Source organism: Sciurus carolinensis, chromosome 14, assembly GCF_902686445.1.
Source record: "Sciurus carolinensis chromosome 14, mSciCar1.2, whole genome shotgun sequence".
Taxonomy (NCBI): Eukaryota; Metazoa; Chordata; class Mammalia; order Rodentia; family Sciuridae; genus Sciurus; species Sciurus carolinensis.
This window is the reverse complement of record NC_062226.1, coordinates 63,895,462-63,917,703: the sequence shown is the minus strand read 5'-3', so window position 1 is coordinate 63,917,703 and position 22,242 is coordinate 63,895,462. Positions and strand designations below refer to the sequence as shown.

Sequence of the window (22,242 nt, the reverse complement as noted above, 5' to 3'; positions counted from 1 at the left end):
TCTATTATATGAGGGTTAATTATAAAAAGATGTTTTTGGGGAAAACATCTGTTTTTCCACCTTTGTGAGGTATGCCAGAGCCTCTGAAGGTTTTGTATATGTTGTTTCTACAGTGACAAAATCAAGTCAATACTCAAAGCAAGCAATCACCATGCTGGATAGGAATTTACATGAATTAAATGTTGACCTTATATTTCCCTGCTTTCCTACAAATTGTCTAAAGATCCACTAAAACATAAATCTTTATGGCATAAAACACAAAGCCTGCCCTCCTTAGACTATGTACACAGTAGTGTATAACTCTAAATCAGAACAACTTCATAACAATCTTACCCTCTCTGCAATCTGGGTCCCATGAATAGATTCTACTAAACTGTAGTACTATTGTGTTTTTTCTATTATAAGGATGTAACACTATAATTGACTCAGCTTTAGGTAGGGGAAGAACTTTAAACTAGTTTTCTATTACTAATGAAGAATCCTGGCTAATTTGGTGTCCTGTTTCAGACTGATCCTTTAGTGCACAATAGCATACAACAATATGATAGCTAAAAGAGCTGGAAGTAAGGAATTGTGGGCTAAAGGAAAACAGTCGACTGCCAAAAAGAGATACTGAATGGATGAACTTTAAGTTCATCTTGTTATCTTTTTACCAGGTAACCCAACTAGCTCTGTAATTTTAATTACTTCTTCATCAATAGCAATGGAAGAGAACATTAATCAACAATATTACATTGAACAGTGATGACAGCTCAGAGGTCACTGGGCATGTAGCGAACTGCAGATAGTGACCCAATAAGTATATAGAACATTGAGCATAAGGAGAGTTGAGGAATAAGTCAGAAACAACATTGGTATTTGACCCTTCAAATTCAGTCTTATAATTGGATAAGATAGCGGCTTGGGAAGCTTCGACAGGAGGATGGAGAGTTCAAAGCCAGTCTCAGCATCAGTGAGGCACTAAGCAACTCAGTGAGACCCTGTCTCTAAATAAAATACAAAATAGGGCTGGGAATGTGGCTCAGTGGTTGAGTACCCCTGAGTTCAATCCCTGGTACCAAAAAAAAAAAAAAAAAAAAAAGTTACGAACTTTTTAAAAACATTACTTTCTCAGAACAAAGAATGTAATGTCTTTTATTATCAGAAATAAAAATTTATAAACTTTAATATTTATTAAACAATTTAAAAACCCAAAAGTATAAGGCTGTTTCTCTCTTATCAACATGTAAAGATTTGAAAGATTTTTATTACTCAGTGTTGGAAAGGGTATAAGGAAAGAAAATTTCTCATACGTGAGAGGATATATACATACATTAGCAGTCTTTCTGAAAGTCAATTAGGTAATAATCACTAAGGTATTAGTATGCACATAACCTTTACTCATGTTTTAAAGAATTTACCTTATAGACATACCTCTATAAGTAATAAAACAGAGTATCATGTTATTAAAAATATTGAAAATATAAATGTCATTTGATAAAGAACAGATTATATGTAGTAATTATATTCAGTAATTATATTATATTATATTATATTATATTATATATAGTAATTATATATAAAAAGGAAGCAGGTACATGTGTATGTACTCACTATAAAAGATGTCCACACTACACTGCTAAATATAAAAGGTTTCTGAACAAAATATATTTTCTAAACCAAAAGGATCATATACAAATATATACACACACACAAGTAGCATCTTAGCAGTGTGTATTTGTGTACATATGGATTCAAACTCTCTAGACTACTGCAACTGTTTCTTGACAGGTTTTTTTGCTTCTACTCTGATCTTCCTACAGCCTATTCATATAACAATCCACATAATATTTTTAAAGTTACTCAGAGCATGTCATTACCCTGCCTTGTCTTCTCCAAAATCTTCCAGTCATACTTAGAAGACAATCTAAAGTTTTTCTATGACTTACAAGACCTAATGTAATATGGCCTTCATCTCCAGACCTCATTTTCTGCCACTGTAACAGTAGCTCTTTGTGTTCCATCCATAGAAGTCTTTTTGTTATTCTCAGTTATACCAATGCATCAATTTCCCAGCATCTTTGCACTTAATTTCTCTCCTGTAACATACTCTTCCCCACATAGTCACATAGCCAGGCACTATCCCTTCATTCAGGTTTCAAATTCCACTAAATCTGAGGGTACTTCCTGACCATAATATTTAATAAAACCCTGTCACTCTTTGTATTCATGTTACTCATCATGGCATTACATTATATAATTATCTATTTATTTGTTAAATTATCTAACACACTACCAGAACAAAAGCTCCAGGAAGACAGGAACTTTGTTTCCTTATTGACTGTATGATCAGATTCCAAACTATAGTATGTGTGTGTATGAGTGTGTGCATGTGTACGCATGGATGCACACACAAAGGAAATATTTGGAATGACGCAAGACAAGCTGTTTATTTTTCACTTATGCACAAAAGTTTCTCACCATTTTTTCCATAGTAAAATAATTCTGGTTAAATATTCTTTAATTCATCAGAAAATAAAATGCACTAAAAACCAAATCTCAACTAACCTCCAAATTGGAATTGTCAAATAATTGATCAATGACCATATAAATACACTGACTATTACCTTCTAAAACTCAAGCTTTTATGTGTATGAGGAAAATTATTTCATGAAATCCATCTGATAATACTTTGAAAAATATACTGCCAACCATAAGCAAAAGCTAAGTAATAATTATGGATGACTCACTGAGGTTAAGAGTCGTGATTTCTATCTTTTTTCTTACAAACATGAAATGTCTTTTTTGTGTTAACAGATTCTGAATTTCAGAATTCAGAGGCTACATTCTACTTAAACTTATTAAAATAAGTATTAACAAGGAAGTGAACTGATACTAAGCTTTACTTATAGTTAACTCATGAACTAACACTGGCCGCCTATTAAAAACAGATGTTTTGGAAGGTTTCCATTATTTTGCTCTTTTTATCGAAAACAATGTATAAATAACTATGTCACCTATAAAGGCTGTATTTTGAGTGGGAGCTATAGCTCAGTGTTAGAGCACATGCCATGCAAAAGGCCCTGAGTTCAATCCCCAAGAAACAAAAACACAAAATTATATCTGCACAATTAAAACTTGGAAACAATTATCTGATCTGCTTAAAAATATTCTAAATGAAGAGTTTCAATCATTGTGTTCACCCATTAATTTCAAAAATAATAAAATGTATATGGTCCTATAGTCCTCAAGGTCCTAGTAAGAAAGGGATTATATATAAAAGGCAGTGATGTTTATGATGGGATATTTACAAATATGCAGGCAAGGCTAAGAGAAACTAGGAAGAGACTGATGGAGTACTCCTAGGTTAGCTACAGAAGAGGGCTGTTAGCACTCTAGGCCCAATAGCGGAAAACAAGGGAGGGAATCTTACTCAATGGACAGAGCTGTAACCATAGAAAGATGGAGCAGTTACTGACAACCAGCAAAAATGAAGTTGTTAAAATAAATACTCCTACTTCTCTGTCCTATCAATACCTTTCATTGTCTGAACCCGGTCAGAAATGAGAAGACAAAGGCAGACCAACTGATACAGTCCTTAGAAATCAAGGTACAAGAGTAGAGAATGCATATGAATGGGCAAATGAAGACTATTAGCACCTCAACCTTAGTATAGTTTTCAAGAGTAACTAAAGGAAATTAGGAAAGACAAAAATTTTACTGGTAGATTGCAACAAAAATTTCTGCATTTTTGACATATAAGCATCATGATAGTCAGCCTAGTCTGATGCACTTCTTCCATCTAGATTTATTTATCTTTATTACCTCTGAGCTATAGTAGTTATTAAAATGAACTATCCAAATAAACCTAACAAGTCTTTCAAACATCTCTTCAGTCAGGCAGTAAACCAAGATTTCCAAAATTAGTAAAGTATCACAATGCCCCTGCCAAAAGTAACATTTATAGAAGTACCTATATATACTTTATAAATAATGTTCATATACTGGGAATACACATTTTTTTTTTTTTCTGCTTGGGAAGCCAGATCATAAAAGTCTAGAAACCATTACTCTCATCAGGTAGTTTATAGCTACCAGATAACCAAAAAAGTTTTTATATCCACAAAAAAGCATTTATCACAAACTACTAAACTTCTACCTTCTACCTAATAGAAGATCTTTACCTTCTATTCTTCCAATTGATATTATTACCTCTGAAATTTTTCTTTGTCCTCATCTACATCTCTAGCTCCTTCTTTGACTCATTTGCTGTAACACGATTTTGCCTCTTACAGCTATTCATGTATTTAAATGGCTGAAACTCAATACTTGACTAACTTATCTCATCTCCCTTGACCAATTATCTTTTTCTATCTCAGGTGTTTAGCGTTTCTGTTACATCTCAGCTCAAAGTCTCTTTACTCCTTTAACTCCATTATTAAGAACTACAGTGAAAACCACCTTGCAGTCTGTTTTCTAACTATACACAGGACTGGGTTTAACTGTGCCTAAGAAGAGTTCTTTGAAGGTGGTCAACTCCCTTTTTTTTCCTTCAGAACAGCAATTTCTAATACCACCCTTATTCAAAAAGCTTCAACATATTACCCATCATCATTTGGCAGTTGACTTTGCCCACTATTTATTTCACACACACACACACAAACACAAAATGGTAGGAAGAGCTCCATTCCCAAGTAAGAACTCCATTAACTTTCTGCTTTTTAAAACACAAAATTATCTGAATGTAGGCTCAACCTTACTTTATGTTTCAGTGCAAAATGTGCCTCCAATCTTCTGATCAAAAACTAATCACTTCACAGGTCGTCAGAATTTATATTTCATTAAATATCTTCTGCATCTTCAATCTCTCTTTCTCTGCTAGGTGCCTTTAGCATATAAGCATGTCCAAGTTGTATTCCCCTTGAAAAGAGTCACATCTGAACTGCTGATCCACTTCACCTTTCATTCACTTCTCAATCTACTGTAATGTGGCATCTGCCTGCACCTACTCTACTGAAACCATTCTCCCCAAATAATCTCCCAGTTATGAATTCCCAGGAATATTTTTAAGCTCTTATTTTACTCAACCTCTCTATACATCTGATCATTCTCTTGTCAAGACCTTGTGCTAGATTTGGCAGAAAAAAAGTTTTAGGTAAGCAGCAAGAGAGAAGTTACTAAATAAAGACAAAAATTTCCATTTGGACAATAAATTAATTCATTTAATATACTGACTGAGCAACAGGAATTCAGCAATGGACATGATGACAGTTTGTACAAATGGAATGAAAAGTATGAACATCCAAGATGACTAGTATATTCGGCTTGAAACAATGACACTACTTTTGATGAAAACTTTTAAGTAGAAAAAAATTGAAAAATTAGGAAATATTTAGGTTAGAAATACTTCATTTTTAACATTTTGAGGTCAGAGTTACACAACTGCCTAGAAAAGCCCCAGTCCTTGTTTCATATTTCTGTTCATCATATGATGAACAGAAATATGAAAGGACTGGGGTTGTAGCTCAGTAGTAGAGCACTTGCCTAGCATGTGCACTGGGCTCAATTCTTAGCACTACATAAAAATAAACATAAAATAAAGGCACTCTGTCCTTCTACAACTACAAAAAAAAAAAAAAAAAGAAAGAAAGAAAGAAAAAGAAAAGAAAAGAAAAAAGATGTGTGAAACACTAAGACAGAACTTAAAATATTGGTTTGGGAGTGTTAGTGATAAGGAAGGCAATAAAAAATATCTCTAGAGTAATAAATACAGGGATATAATATATAAAGATATAATTTTAGGGGTTATTGAGAGTTACAAGTAAGAGCACAGTAAAAGAAGAAGCCTAAAAAAGATGAGTTAAAGAATAATATAAGTAAAGAAATGGCACAACAGAGGCCAAAAGAGAAGAGTTTTAAGTACTAAGTGATCAAAACTGTTTAATTTTCCAGGTAGAATGAGGAAGGATGAAGTAAAAGAAAAGGATTGAGCAAAAAGGTATTCATTAGTAAAATTCAAGAAGACAACTTTAATAAGAGATTAAGGGCAAAGAATCTTAGGAGTTAAAAAACATTTCAAAGTCTTTGTTCATTTCTGACATGGCATCAAATAAATAATGCCCAAATGAATAAATGAAGACTATCAGAACTATTTTTTAAAATCAAACATATTGCTTAGAATATATTTATTTCCCTATTTTCTTGTTTTGAATTTAAGGAAGGCACCAAGGTATATGTAAAGTTTTTTACACAGAAATGGTATTTGAAAAGTGCCTTACTAACTTTGACAAGTTTGGTAAGCATTTTTAGTTGAGTTAGAGTATTCTGCTCAACATTATTTTTACTGCTACAGCTATACCTTGCCACACAGAAAAATTCAAGCTCTGAGGAACAGGCAGAACAGAATTTCCCTATGTTATTCTCACTGTCCAGATATCCACAAGATGATAAAGTTGTGGTAAGTGTGCAAAGGAGACAAGCAGATATCTTTGGTTTCCTATTTCTGGCCAACTCCTCTATATATCTGCCAAAAAATGGTAAGGCTCTAAAGTAGTAAATTGTAAATTCAGGACACTTTAAGAGTCACACAATGGCACAAAGAGGAAAACCAGGGAAGACAGGGTGAGTCTTGCCCCTGTCTACTTGAAATAACAGATCCTAACAAAGAGATACTGAAATCTGGCAAGAGTTAAAGGCATAATTGAAATCAGGAGGATGTGGCAAGTGGATGTTATGGTGTCCATAGAAAGAAAGTAATGTTACCAACTTCTCTTTTCATTTCTCATTTAATGAATAGGAAGAATATCATCCTTATTCCCCACAAATCTGTGTTTTCTACTGTTTTCTCATGTATTTCTTATGCCAGTGATCACACATTGGTGAAACAATGTTGATTCTTCTACTTTATTAAAAAGTCTCAGATTTACTAAAATAAACACTTGAAAAAACCTGAGGGGAACATTTTAACAGAGGACTCACTTTACCAGATGTTAAAATGAATTTTAAAGTAAAAATAATAAAAATATTTAATATCAGAAAATGAATACTTAGGTCAAGAGCACAACAGAGAAAATTTGAAAATAGATCCAAATACACCAGGAACATATCCTAAAGATGATATTTCAAAACAATGGAGAAAAGTAATGTTACAACTGGATGGACATTTGAGAAAAATAATAAAGTTGGAATTTGGGTCACTTCTGGACCCAAATTCTAGACAGATCCATTCATTCATTCCTTCATTAAATATTAAGCCCTTGGTAGTGGGCTAGGAGTTAGCATCAACATTTATAAGCACCACTCCTGTTCTTACTGAGTTTACATGACAATAAAGAAGATATACAAAATGCAAGTAAACAAATATGGCCGTAATATATAAGTCCTAAATTATATACTGTTACATTCTGTGAAGGACAGTCAAGAATTAGGAAGTTACTCTGAGGAAGTAACAGGAGGAGCAACTGATCATAAAAAAAAAAAAAAAATCTTAAGAACAGAATATTCTAGATAAAAGAGTAAGTATAAAGGCCCTGAGATGAGAAATGGTTTAGCAGGTATGTAGGAAGAACAGAAAATCAAAGTCCTTTTACTAAGTGTCAATGAAGCATTTAGTTTTAAGATGAGTACTGACTTCTTTTAATGTATACTTTAAAAATTCCACTCTGGCTCATCAGTAGAAAACAGAATCGGAGGAAAACTGAGAAGCAGGATAATAAGATAGGAAACTACAGCAGTATTCCAGGCAGATGATAATGGCTTACACTCAAGTGGTGACAGTGGAGAAAAATATATAAGATTGATTGAATTATGATTACTTACTTTTGGTGCTGCGCATAGAACCTAGGGTCTAAGTGCATGCTCTAACCACTGAAATACATAAAATTTAAAATATATTTTGGAGACAGAAAGCTCACAATTGACAGACTTCATACGAGAAATAAGGTAAAAGAATCAATGAAAAACACTAACTTTATGGCCAGAACCATCTGGGAGTTGGTAAAATCTACTTAGATAAGGTTGTCTAAAGATTTAAAAAAAAAAAAAAACTATAAAACAAACCAGAAGTTCAGTTTTCAACATGTTAAAAGTGAGATGGCTAATAAGACACCCAACTGAATATCAGAAACTATTAAAAATAGTAGCCTCTTAACAGCAGGAAACTTTGAATTGGTAAAGACATTTATATTTTATTGAATTATCTCTTGTACTGTTTAATTTTTGCCACCAGATGCACACATTATTTTTAAATTAATAAACTATAGGGGCTAGGGTTGTGGATTAGTGGTGGAGTGCTCGCCTAGTGTGCATAAGGCCCTGGGTTCGATCCTTTTGCCATAATCCTTTTTTTTGGTTATTGGCAAAGCTTTTGAAAAAAAACTTGGTAAACAGAATAACCAGATAGACAGAATATCTTAGATTCATAAAATTCTGTATTTAACAAATTTTTTTCTGAGACTAAAATTATTCAAGTAAAGAAACAAAACCATTAAGTTCAACCTAAATTATTTAGTGGTGAATTTAGCATATTGCCTATTTCAGCAAAGGAAAGTAGTCTTTCCTTTTTTTCCTATCCCTACTCCAGGATTTCTTCGAAATATGAAACAAAAATTTCCAGATACATTTGCACACACAATCCTACACCAAATTCTAAGAAAGTCAAATGCAAATCTTTTAATTTGGAATTCAAAAGAATAAGATATGCTGAAAATTAAGGGATGAGAAAATACCAAACTGATGCTAGTTTTCTCCTCCATTTCACATGTGCTCCTTATAATTCTCCACTTTAAAAGCTTTTAATACAATAACTTCTGATATGAAATATCAGACTGTTAGCACAGCATATTAGGCCCTCCATGATCTGGTCCTCCCAGTCACACCTTGTCACTACTTTTCTATATTTAACTATACTAGCCAAGTTAACTGTTGGCTATTTCCTAATTATATACAGTAGTAATAACTATATACAGGCTGTTCTCCCTTTGCACTTTCGAATATACTGTTGTTGTCCAGAATAATCCCAATTAACTTAATTATCAACTCCTGTCTTTGTATATTTATCTTTGAATTCCCCATTCCCCTAGAGTGCCTATAAAATAATAAGCATTGTAAATATACTGCATATAAGAACTGTACCTATCTTACCACATTAACCATCTACTACCTTCTATTATGTTATTGAACACTGTACCCACCCTTTAAGGGAGGGTATGATGTCTCTATTCAACTCAAGGAGTTATCTATTGAACTCCTTTGCACTTCAGTTTCTACATATACAAAAATGTATGAGAAAATCTTAAAACGTAGCAAGGCAAAGAGAAATGTAAACATACAACTTCAGTGTCACTTTTTAAAACTTCAAAACAAATATGCATTCAAATGGTAGATTCTATAAACAGAGGACTACACCTAACCTATGCTGAAAAGCAGAAATGGGCAAAGAATTTTTCCTGAGGAGATGACAACTCTGTTTAGTCAAGAACAACACGCAGGAATGTGGGCCTAATATGGTAATACTATTTCATGTTATGTATTCCACAAACCTTAAAAAATACAATGAATAAGACACACCATCTGCCTTTACAGATTCCAATCCAGATAGAGAAACAGACTGACCCCTAATACAATGTTTTGTGTTTTGATTTTAAGTGCTATAAACAGGTGCAAAACAAAGAATCATAGAGTACAAAGTGTGTGTGTGGCAGGGGGAAAGCAATTCATTCAGTATTAGGCTCCACTGAAGAGGTGACATTTGAGTTGAACCTCAAATGATTAGAATTCACCTACATATAGGAAGAAAAAGTAAAGGGGCTCTAAGTAGAAAAGAGGACACTTCAAATGTTGTAAAATTGTTTTGTGTATTATGAAGTAAATGGCCAATGAATGGAATTCTAGAGAAAACCACTATCTTAATCAACAAATAAGTGTCACTGGCAAAACAGAAATTAAATGACTTTACTCAAAAAGGTATGATGTCTAGAGTATAAAACATCATATATTAATTCTTTCAGAGTTCTAGAATGCCAAGAGGGCTATTTCTAAATTTTTTTCCCCTAACAATGCAGAGCAAAACCATCACTTAAAGGTCAGAATCAAAACCTCTGTCTAAACACCTCATGGTATAATCATGCGCATAATGTAAGAATATTTATCTTCAGTTACTATTCATATTCTGTTATTTCTGTTAAAGGCCTAATTTTTTCTTCAGTTAGTTAAATGGAATTTTCTCCACTGTAACCACACATCATCATGACTAACTATATACTTGTTAATTCTGTGGACTAAACCTTTGACTCTTAACTTTTTCTGAGTCTGTGGCTTTCTGCTAACCTAATAATGTTTTGTATATTCACTCTAGAAAAATTAAAATGTGCATGTATGCACATGCACATGCACACACACACACACACACACACACACAACTGTGTACTGTATCTGGGGGCAGGAAGGGTTATAAACACCTTTAAGACATATAGACTTGGAACTCATACTGAACTATAAAAGAGAAACACAAAATTTAAAAATCATCCAAAGGGTTCTGAAGCCAATAAATATAACACTTTGCCTGATAAGCTAGGTACAGTGCTGTACACCTGTTATCCCAGAAACTCAAGCGGCTGAGGCAGGAGGATCTTAAGTTTGAGAGCAACCTCAGCAACTTAGTGAGACCCCATCTCAAAAAGAAATAAAAAGTCTGAGTATGTAGCTCACTCCTGGGTTCAATCCCCAGTACAGAAATAAGAAAAAAAAAATACTTTGCCTGATAATGTGCAAAAGTATTACTATGACAGTTAACCATGAGCCTCTTTCATTACTCCCCAAAATTAAAAGAGAAAAACAGAAAGTAGTATTATTACTCACAGTTAATATGTAAGATCCTATAAGTAAGTTTAAATGGATAAAAGTATAAGGCCTGGTGTCTTTGAGTTTAAGCTAAGGCTTCCTTTTATTATTTTTTAATGGTCTTTAACATATTCCCTCTGTGTAACAGGATTTACTCAGAAGTAATGCATTGATATGATTCTAAATTAAAATCAGTTTCTCACATTATAAATAAAATAGCCTGCCATGAAAATTACTTTCATGTTCTAAACTCCACTGGAGGATGAAATTATGAAAAGATTACTTGCCATATAGTTCAACAGGTGAATTTTAACTGTATAAAAATAAGTGAAAACCTTATTACAAAGTCACTATTCACCTCTCATTTCACCACATTTAGAAAAATTACATCATCATGTTAAATCTAATAATTGATTTAAAATGTAAAACCAGAAACTGAAGGATGAATACAACCTTACCTAAGGAAGTAGTCCTGCCCACCACTCTCCCTCCAAAAATTGATCCTTAATTTGGTGAATTTTCTAGAACCAAATCAACTGGTAGGAAAAACAGAGGACAACCAAACAGAATTCTATCAGCAAAATCTTTAAGATTATAGGAAACTTTAGATAAACAACCTGGTTTCTTCAACATGATTTTGTTTCAAGAAAAGGATGGGTAGTAGGGACCGAGGGATAGGGAGGGAGAGAGTATTAAAAAGATATGAACCAATCACTTATATGTAGCCTTAGAAATTGTGATTAGAAATACATGAAAAAATAAAATTTTTGAAACAACTAGAAATGTAAACACTAACTGTATATTTGTTACTAAGAAAAATATTTGGGGTGTAACAAGATATTGCAGTTATATTTAAAATGAAAATGTACTTACTTCTGAGAGTTATAATCTAAAGCATTTACAGAATCACTTTGCTATCAGTGATTTGCTTCAAATACACAACAGGGGAAATACACAGAAAGAGTAGATGGGGCAAAATTGGTCATAAATACTGTTGGGGACTAGGTACAGGACACAGGAAGGTTCAAATATTATTTTTTTAAAATATGTTCAAAATTCTCTAAAAAATGTTTTGAACAATGTAAAACCACTTTAAAAATACAGAATGCTTTGTGTCATAGCCTATGCCAAACTCATGAGTTTTTGGGGCTTCATGCTTTTCCTGAATAATAAAATGTACACCTCATATCACATCTCCTGACTTACACACCTAAAAACACTGTCCCTCACTATTTATTAGTTACTTCAAGTTCTGCTCCACATGAAGATACTTGCTTTTCATTTCTCTTCCACCTTTCCTCCATTCTAACTATAATCCAAAACACAAAGGTAATAAGGACTGACAATCATAAAAGTAGTGCTACAAATATACTTCAATGAAAAGAAAACTAAATTGTAAAGTGAAATCAAGTGTGAAAGAGGTACTACACCATGAAGCATCAGTTTTCAAACTTTATTATGCATAAATGTCATTCAGGGAGTATAGTATATATTTAGTTACAATAAAAGTCATAAAGAAAAACAAAAGAGGGTAAAGTGGATAGGTAATTACCAATGAGAGGTATATTATTTTGTTTATTGATGACTTTCTAATATTTTTATCTTCCAATTTTAAAAATTCAGATATCTCAAAAATTTTGTGAACCAACATGTAAAAAAATCTATATTTATAACTGCTTCTATGGAAAATGTTTCTATGTAAAGTTTTCAGATAGACATATTTCCTTCCAAGTAAAATGGAGTCTGTTTTTATTTTTAGAACAAATATGAGAGAAACCCCTGACCTCACTAGGAATCGCTTAGCAAAATTTTGGAATCCCTTACTGTATTTGCTAGGCAAACTACCACTGACATTGAAAAGCAGTTTTAAAAACAAAAAATATGAAATGCCACTGGGAAATAATATTCTACTTGAGCATATATTTTGTGGCAGAGATTTTCTTTGATATCTACCTCAAAAGACTGAGAATATGCATTACCATAAAACTCAGTGTACTGTGCTAAATTATAATTACTTTAAAAAACTGCTAACTTTTAAAGCTTTTGTAGATTAAAACTGTAGTTACTATAAATTGGGGTGTTATCATTCGAAATAAAATTTATATCTAGCAAATGAGATGCATCTGAAGGAGGGAGTTATATTTTAGAGAGAAGATAACCAAAATATTTCATGCGCTAAATAACAACTCAAACACTTCCTGCATAATATTCTGGCAATGTTTTTTTCACTGATTTTAACACAGAAGACAAACTCTCACAAAAGAGCAACATTAGTAGAGTATTTAGCACAGCAAGAGGTTGATATGGTCAAGCAGTTTTATCTTAAACTAGCTTATCTTTTGTATCTTCACCTTTTCTATCTTTTAGTGGGATACCTACACAGATATGAACAGATGTGAATACTAAGACAAGGTGACATTTAAAAAGATAGAAAAGATGCTATCAGAAGAGTCTTTTGTCTGAAGGTCCTTTCAGATGGTTGTACTCAAAAGCTTTAAATATTAAAATTTGGGGTGATTTCTTAGCACTAGCTATTCCAAGTTAGAAGCACACCTTGAAAATCTGTGGATTTTATATTTTGAATGGAATTATAAAAATAACAGCAACACATGATCACTGCATAAAAAATTTTAAAGTATAGAGTGGAAGGAAAAAATCAAAAATCTTCTACAGTTCCATCTAATTACATATGGGCATACTACTTCATAGACTTAGTGATATATAGTTTTAAGTCATTTTTTTACCTACATAGTTTGCTCAAAATTGTGACTATTAACTTCCTTTCAATGAAACTCTGATTTTACTATAGAAGTAATATGCTTATTGTAGAAGATCTAAGATATAAATAAAGAAAATGTAAACTACCCTTTATCTTTCTATTTAGCAATAACCACTACTAAAAGTCTGTTGGTTTTCCTTAGTCATTTTTCAAAATGTACATACTTACTATCCTGATTTTTAAGCATGATTGTTACATAGGTCCATAGGTCCCAGGTGGAACACAACATAATGAAAGGTTTGGTGATACATAATATTATCACTGGGGCTTATTAGTCTTTCCTCCTTAAAAACAAAGATCAAACCCTCAGGTAATATGAATTTTAAAGATTCATAATATCACGCAAGTTCCTGGGAAATGAAAATGACTATTCTGGGCAAATCTAATTTTATGTAGATAGCATAAAGATGATTTGAAAGCCAAAGTACAACTATGAAAGGCACTGAATTCTCTCTCCAAAAACATGATCCCCCCATAGTTTTTTCCTGCATTATAAAAATAAATCCAAGGGTACAAATACAATGAGAAATAGACTATGAGACGAAATGCGTTAGACCCTATTAAGACATTTTTATTTCATATGCAATCTAAATCATTTAGTATTTTCAAATGAAATAAATCCTTTAATAAAGTCTGTAAGTTTATAGTCTTTCGAATGCCTTCTAGTTATACCAGAATAAACTTTTTAGCTTCGTTAGTTGCTTTTTCTAATTGAGTTAACTTTTAATGTACATTACAAATAGTTTAATCATAATTATTCTAATCTTTTTTTTCTTTCCAGTTTGAAGACACACCTCATAAAATGTTTTGCTTTTGGTCCCCTTGTATTAGACTCTGTCCTGGGCAATCCCATTTCTTCAATCACCATCATTCTGCAGGTTAACCCTTCATTAATCATCTCTAGTCTTCATCACTATGCTGAGTTCCATATGTATTCTAATGATTCTCAGCTGGATATCTTCAAATGAATGCCTCCTGTCATGTTCCCTCAGCATTACAACTACCTGGATACAAATGATCCAATTTATCTGGACATCATCCTCTTCTTCACACCCATATCCAAGTTTGCCATTTACCACATGTACCTACTGATAAAAATTCTCTTTTGTATCCTCATTAATCTTTCTATTCCTACTGCTTATTATCTCTTGATGGAATCAATTCAAAACTTAACTGATTTCCTTCTTTCATTTCTGATTTCAAACCTCAAAATACCAGTAACATCATCCTGTCACTCCCTTAAATCAAAACTGTGATAGACTTACACTGCCTAGATCCTAAATTCCCTCACAAGCACTCAAAGTCCTTCATAATTGGCCTCAACTTATCTTTCTAGACTTATTTGCCACTCTCTGTCCTCTTCATCCTGTACTCTAAACACTGGGAATGAACCATTCCTCCAGAATGCTCTGTACTCTCCTACTTCTATTTCTTCAAGTGTGTGTCTATTTACCTATCACCTTTAAGTAAGGGATAGGTCATGCTTACCATTCTATCTCTAGGGCTTTGCATATTACCTACCACAGAATAGTTCAAATAACTGTTCAATAAACTCAATTTCACCTATCAGTATTCTATCCAATCTTCAAAACCTAGTTCCAAAACTGTAACCTGTTGAGTAAAATCTAATCAAAAATTAAAATCTCAGCTCTTCCCATCTATACATCATCCATCTACACTCTCCTAATACTGTATAACATAGCTCATCACAGTAGTCCTCAGATTGCTCCCTTGGAATATAAATATTTTATAAGCTGTACCAAGTTTTATTCTAAAAGATCCAAAAGTGATCATGTTTCCCCAATTCACAGTATGTGTGTGTGGGGGGGGGGTGCTAGATGAAATCGCTTAAATTAAGGGATTCCTCCCATAATTTGTTTTAAATCTTTTGGACCCTTTAGCAAAAAATTCTCTAATACAGCTAGATATTATCAATGTTTCAGGGTGCTGTGTAGATAGTACCATGACACCAAGGTAGTCTTAAAATGAATCAAGTTCAAGAATCACAGTCTTAATGTATTTTACCTTTTTTTTTTTTTTTGTACCAGGGATTGAACTCAGGGGCACTCAACCACTGACCCATATCCTCAGCCCTATTTTGTATTTTATTTAGAGACAGGGTCTCACTGAGTTGCTTAGTGCCTCAGTGTTTTTGAGGCTGCTTTGAACTTAAAATCCTCCTGCCTGAACCACCCGAGCCACTGGGATTACAGGTGTGTGCCACTGGGCCCAGTTTAATGCATTTTACTGTTACCACACCTGTATAATGTTTCTTCCTAACAGCCTTTAAGCCCCTTGGGAACAGGGACTGTCCCCTAAGTCCTAAAAACCAAGTGCTCAATAAATATCTTATTAATTGAACTCCTCTAACCTTCTTTAAATAACACTGTTTTCTTGTTGTTAAGAATTGGTATTATATGGGATTTATATCATGTAGTTCTCTAGTTCTGAGTAAGAGGCAAATCAGTTCTACTAATGAAGGTCCCCAATTTTTGAGGATTTATATAAAGGAGACAGAATTACAGTACCTAATGGGAGCTGGGAAGAATTAGACTACTTGGGAAAAATAAACCTCTTGCTAAAATTTCCAATTAATTTCTAGGTTTTTATCTTAAGTGAGTGTAAGCAAGTCAATAAAAATGTAAATTTAGCTTAGGAGAGGATTCAAATCTGTCTACAGAATTCTTCTTATTCAGTTACTACATGTAAATGGATACCTCTACTTTTTTAGTTTTAAGGCTTCATAAGAATGCATTGTATTCTCATCCCCAGCAAAAATAATTCTGCCCACTAAAAATCAATTATGAACTAATATTCAACTGTATTTTTAGAAAGAACTTTTAGTCCACACATGCCACTTTTTAACAGCAATTTAACTGAAAAATCAAGAATAATTTTTAACAAGGATACTCAAGATTATTTTCACCGAAACATTATCTTAAATGGCCAAACTTAAAATTTTAATTCAGCTCTTTTAGGGTCTTTTATAACAAACTTTTAAAACCAGGAAAAAAACATCTTTTGGCTACATGGTAATATTCTTTTTCTTTTCTTTTGTACCAGGAATTGAACCCAGGGACGCTTAACCACTAATCACATCCCTGACCCTTTTTGTTTTTTTAATTATTTTTAGTTGTTGATGGACCTTTATTTATTTATATGTGGTGCTGAGAATTGAACCCAGTGCCTTTCACATGCTAGGCAAGTGCTCCACCATTGAGCTACAACCTCAATCCATGACCCTTTTTATTTTTTATTTTAATACAGCTAAGTTGCTGAGGCTAGCTTTGAATTTGGGATCATCCTGTGCGGCTGGGATTACAGGCATGTGCCACAGGGCCCAGCTACAATAGCAATATTCTTAAAGTTTTCAAAAACATATGCATCTTAAAAGCAATTTGGGAAGAGGTAAAAATTCTTGTTAATATATGATATTTTCTAACTATCTGTGCATAACTTCCTATTACTTTCTATTCCTTTTCACTTAGGTGATTTTCTCCGTATCTAATTGTAGTTTCTCAACTGTCTGAAATAAATGAATGAAATCCCTTCAAAATGTAACTTTCTGAGAATATTATGCTATATAAATTGAAAGCAGTATCTTTAGCAATGGGTAGTTAGCAACTGTATTTTTAATACTAAAATTTTAAAAAGATGTGTCAGATCCTTCAAAATATTGTCACTTTAGAAAAAAAAAATCAATGAATACATCTAGCTCAATATGGAATTCATTGAGCAAATATTTAACCAGATACTTAAATATTTGTACAATTCACTAATGTAGCCTCTTATCATGTAGATGTAATTGAGACTGAAGATATACAATGTGTCCAAGGTTCTAATGCCATTGGGCTACTCTCTAATAATCGTGTGGCATGCTCTTTACCTAATATACCTCATTTATTGCTCACTAGAAGGTTCAATAATACACAAAGCAGCAATAAAAGTTATCTCTAAAACTTGAAAACAAGAGTCAGTTTAGCATCTTACAAATATACAAAAGACAAAAGAAAACCTAAATAATAACATCTGAGTGATTCACTGATTTTATTATTAAAATGCCATCAACCACTTTAAGATATTTACAAGTAAGGTATACGAGTCATCTATTTGATGAAAACCATACTCACATGAACAATCTATAGGATATTGTTCTGGAACATCTACATATTTAAATTGTATTCCAAATAGGTATAATCTATACTTTTCTCAAAGCTGTGCCCACTTAAAGCTGTTATGTAATTATTACTCAGATTTTAGGCCAATATGAAAAAGAAATGATTTCCTAGTATGCACAAGTGTGACTAACAAACCTATTATTACTAAGTGTTTGTATACATCATATACAGGTACAAAAAGGGACAAATACAGGGACTCAGAACTTTGTCTAATTCAGAGCATCACATTATTTTCTGCTACAAATTCAAGAATTTTATTTTATCATTCTTCACCTAGGAATGTCAACTATGCAATGTTAATAAGTTCAATTCCTAATTACGAGGACTAATAAATCACATGGGAATGTGTTTGAGCATAAGCCACTGGACATGATTCCACACATTTAAAAATTAATCTTTATGTAAAAAATAAAGTCACCCTACCCCCTTTTAAGACTAAGATTTGCTAAACATGCAGTGCTTTTAAAAACATCTATAATTCAGTCAAATCTATACACTACTTCTTAGCCCTTTCAGTGATTCTCTTGCCTTTTTCTAAATCCGTTTCAAAACTGTAAACCTGGATGGACCAGAAGAACTTTAAGGTTCCTTCCAGATCTAAAATCTTGTGACATCAATTTGAGTATATTTTACTACTTAAAAATAATAACGTAAATGGATTGTTTCTTATGAATCACACTCAAAATGCACTTTGGAGACAAGTAACAAACATGCTCCAATAAGTATTAACTCACTAAAATACTAAAAGTAATTTATAAATCTAATTTATGAATATTCTATTACCAATATAATTCTACTTCATGAAAGAATTTAAGAGCCTCCTTGGGCTTGGGCTGTGGCTCGTGGTAGAGAGCTTGCCTGGAATGTGTGAGGCACTGGGTTCCATTCTCAGCACCACACATAAATAAATAAAATAAAGGTTCATAGACAACTAAAAAAAAATTTTTTTTTTTTTAAAAGAAGAGGTTCCTTAAAGAGTTCCCCTTAATGAGTAATTTACTGTTAACCTTTTAGTGAAATAAGTCACTGGCAGGCTTGAAAACAGTATATGGGAGGTCAGTGACAGAGATTCTGTTGTTTGAAAATTAAAATTATACATCAAGGACCAAAAACTTAACACAATTTCTGAGGACCTATTCCACAAAGAACAAGTAAAATGCCTAGGGTCAGATAAGGAGGTACATTATCATTTAATTCAACTACCGCCACCGCTACTATTATGGCTAACACTTACACTGGGTTATGTGACCAACACTGTTGACATTACATTTTTAAACTCATTTAATCCTCATAACAACTGTATGTAGGTACCATTATTATAGCCATTTTACAGATCAGGATAATGAAGCCAAAAAGATAAAATGATTTGGTCGGATCCCCTCAGCTAGTAAAATTTTATTCCACTTCAACTACTTTTTCTAACAACGTTAAATTATTTTTCCATTGCTTAAGAACTTATGCTTAAGAAATCATTTGGTTCATATCAACTATATATTTTAAGATATAATTTTAAGATAGTACATTTATTTTAGTATGCGCCTATGTTTATTTTTATTTGCTAAAGTAAATGAATTGGATCTAGGGGTGGTGTATACCAAAACCACATAACTATCTTAACTGCCTATGATTTCTGGCAGAAAAACAAAAACAAAAACAAAAACCTAAGGGCTGGAGATTTATCTCAGTAGCATGGCATTTGGCTAGCATTAGCTAGGCCCCTGGATTTAGCAAGGAAAAGACACACACCAATGTCTAAACTTATTTAAAATGTTGTACTGATGTATTTCCTTATTGCAAAAATCATTTTCCAGATGAAACGAAGAGAAAGTGTTTGGAGTACGGCATTGCTAAAACAGTCTTTAAGTTGTGGGTTCAACTTTGATTCCACAAAGCTCTTCCTCCGCCTACACGTGTTCTTACAGGAACCATTCCACTTCGCGTCTACAAACTCTATCGACTCTGGTAAAAGTTTTAGGCACGGTGGATTTGGCTTCTTTCTCAGCTGGGTGTAAGCAGCGTTCAGCCCACACCCACCACAACCCTTTGGGCCCCGGCCTAGAGTGCTCCTCCTCCTGGGGTTCTCCAGCACCGACTCAGCACCTATCAGAGCTGCCCCCCGGCCCCAGGCCCAGCCCATCCTCGGACACGTGTGAGGGTGTGTTTGTGTCAGTCTGTCAATCCCACCGGGGACCGGGCTCGCTTACCGAGAGAGAAGCGCCAACTTTTGCTCCAGTAACATCTCCAGTTTCTGGCCCTGTTTGGAGATCCAGTGGTCCACTCCATGCAGGCGGTAACATGTCTCCAGCATCAACCTGAAGTCCGCCACAAACTCGGTGATGCCCGCATACTGGCCGCTGGCGAACTTCTCCTCCATCTTCAGCAGACACATGCCCTGTCCCGGGTGCTGCAGGAGGGTGCGACTGCCCCGGCCCCCGCTACGCGGCCCCTCTGCCACCTCCTCCTCCCCGGTGGCAACGCCCCCCAAGGGCTTCAGGAAAGGGGCGGTGAGGCCCCGGTGCTTCTCCTGCAGGAACTCGCCCAGGATGCGGTAGCCCTGCTGCAGCTCGTAGGTCAGCTCCTGCTCCTTGCAGCCACCGCTCGCGACCACCATCGCCTCCGCCGCCGCCTCCTGTTCGTCCGCGTCCTCCAGAGAGGAGGCACTCCTCCGGCGCGCCCGCCTTGAGGCCGGGGCCGCCGCTGCCACCTCCTCCTCATCCTCTTCCTCGGCCTCTGGCGGCGGCCGCTCCTCCTCCCCGGCCGGCTCCATCTCACCCGGCGTCTCGGGCACGCTCATGTCCCCGGCAGGCCCAAGCTGGGCTGTGCGGCGCGGCCGCTCGAGGCGCCGGGGGACGCGTGATCGCGGACCTCTTCCTCACGGCTCGGCCGCGCTGCGTAGCCCCTGCCGCATCGAGCCTCGGTCTCCTTAGCCGCCGGCTCGAATCCGTGCGTGCGGGGGTCTCAAGCTCGCCGCCGGCGGGGCGGGGTTACATGGCGCGCGGGGGAGGGGGGAGAGAAGAGGAGAGCCTAGGTGCCCTCCTCTCCCCTCCCCCCGGCGGTGGCGCGCGCGGCCCTCGCCGGCTTCACCCCTGCGCGCCTCACCCTCCCGCTCTTCACCGGCCAGGCCCCGCCGGGCGGCCGCGGCCTTGGCGCCCCACCCCCTCCCGGACCGGCGGGGGACTGGGAGGGGGCGAGGAGTAAAGGGGGTTCTCCTCTTGCCTCCCTGGAGTGGGCCGCAGCACTGGGCCGCGGCGGCTCCGGCTCCTCCTCTCCCTCACACCCCCTCCCGCCCCTTTCTACCTGTGGGGGACCCGGGCAGGAGGAGGCGGCGCACGGACGGGGCCCGGCGACAACTGTCAGTTAGAAGCCCCGCTGGGAGGGGGGGAGGGGGAAAGGGGAGGGGCGGGAAGGGAAGGGGGAGGGCACTCAGCCCCCCCGGCCGGGGAGAGCTGTGGAAAAAGGCAAAGAAAGAAGCACAGTCGCCATCCCCGGTGCGCATGCGTACTAAGACACAATCCCCCGCCCCCCTCGCGTCCCGCCCCGCTCTGCGAAAGTGAGGACTTCAGCTCAGCTACAGGCCCCGAGGCTGGGCTTTGGCGCGGACCAATGATGTCATCAACTCTCAGACGACGGTAAGGGGCGCGATGGAGGGAACTAGAGCGCCTGCGCAGCAGCATTCGCCGAAGGATCCTGCAAGTCTTCGATAGGTTATTTCTTTTACGAAATATGTTAGCCCTAAAAACTAAACTTTATCCTAAAGAAATTTGTTAGATAAATTTGTTAATGAAAAATAGAAAGCACCAAGGGTAAATCCTCTTCATTGTAAAACCTACATCCCCTTCGCAACCTCCCCTTTTTAAAAATAAAGCTAAGAGTTGGAAAGTTTACAAAGGAATTTCAAGGACTCGACCATACGTTCACATTTAAGAGAAAAGGAGGTGATTCATACAACTCTAGCTCTTGAAAGTACTGTTACTAGTTCTTAACACCAATTCATATTTTGGAAACATCTATATTTTCCATTAAAATGAAAAAGAATCACCGCCATTTCTATATTGTGGATGCGGGGGGGAGCTTACTGGGGATTGAACCCAGGAGCGCTTAACCGCTGAGCAACATCCCCAGTTCCTTTTTATATTTTATCTTGAGACAGGGTCTCGGTGAATTGCTGAGTCTGGCTTTGAACTCATCAGCCTCCTGCCTGGAACTCTCGGACTCCGGAATCACTGGCATTGCAGTTGTGCGCCACCGAGCCGAGATATATTCTTGAGATCTTTTAAGAATGAAGGCAGGCAATGGAACTTTCTTTTAAAAGGGGAGTAAGGAAAGGAAGGAAGGAGGGAAGGAGGGAGGGAGAAAGAAAAGAAAAGAAAAAAGAAAGAAATCCTTCAAAAGATATTGGGAGCCAGGCCTCAGGAGGCTGAGTTAGGAGGATCTTTAGTTCAAAGCCGGCCTCAGCAATTTACTTAA

At 35.9% G+C, this 22,242-nt stretch overlaps 1 protein-coding gene across 3 annotated transcripts in view; it reads right to left on the bottom strand.

The window, feature by feature from the left end:
* The window catches only part of Kiaa2026 (KIAA2026 ortholog), an 88,370-nt gene extending 67,099 nt beyond the window's left edge, over positions 1-21,271 (bottom strand). For all 3 annotated transcript variants that reach the window (XM_047523980.1, XM_047523981.1, XM_047523982.1), the window contains exon 1: positions 19,980-21,271. In XM_047523980.1, the coding sequence (XP_047379936.1) occupies positions 19,980-20,569 (590 nt within the window). In that variant the 5' untranslated portion in view covers positions 20,570-21,271. The remainder of the gene's footprint in view (positions 1-19,979) is intronic.
* Positions 21,272-22,242: the final 971 nt, after the last annotated feature.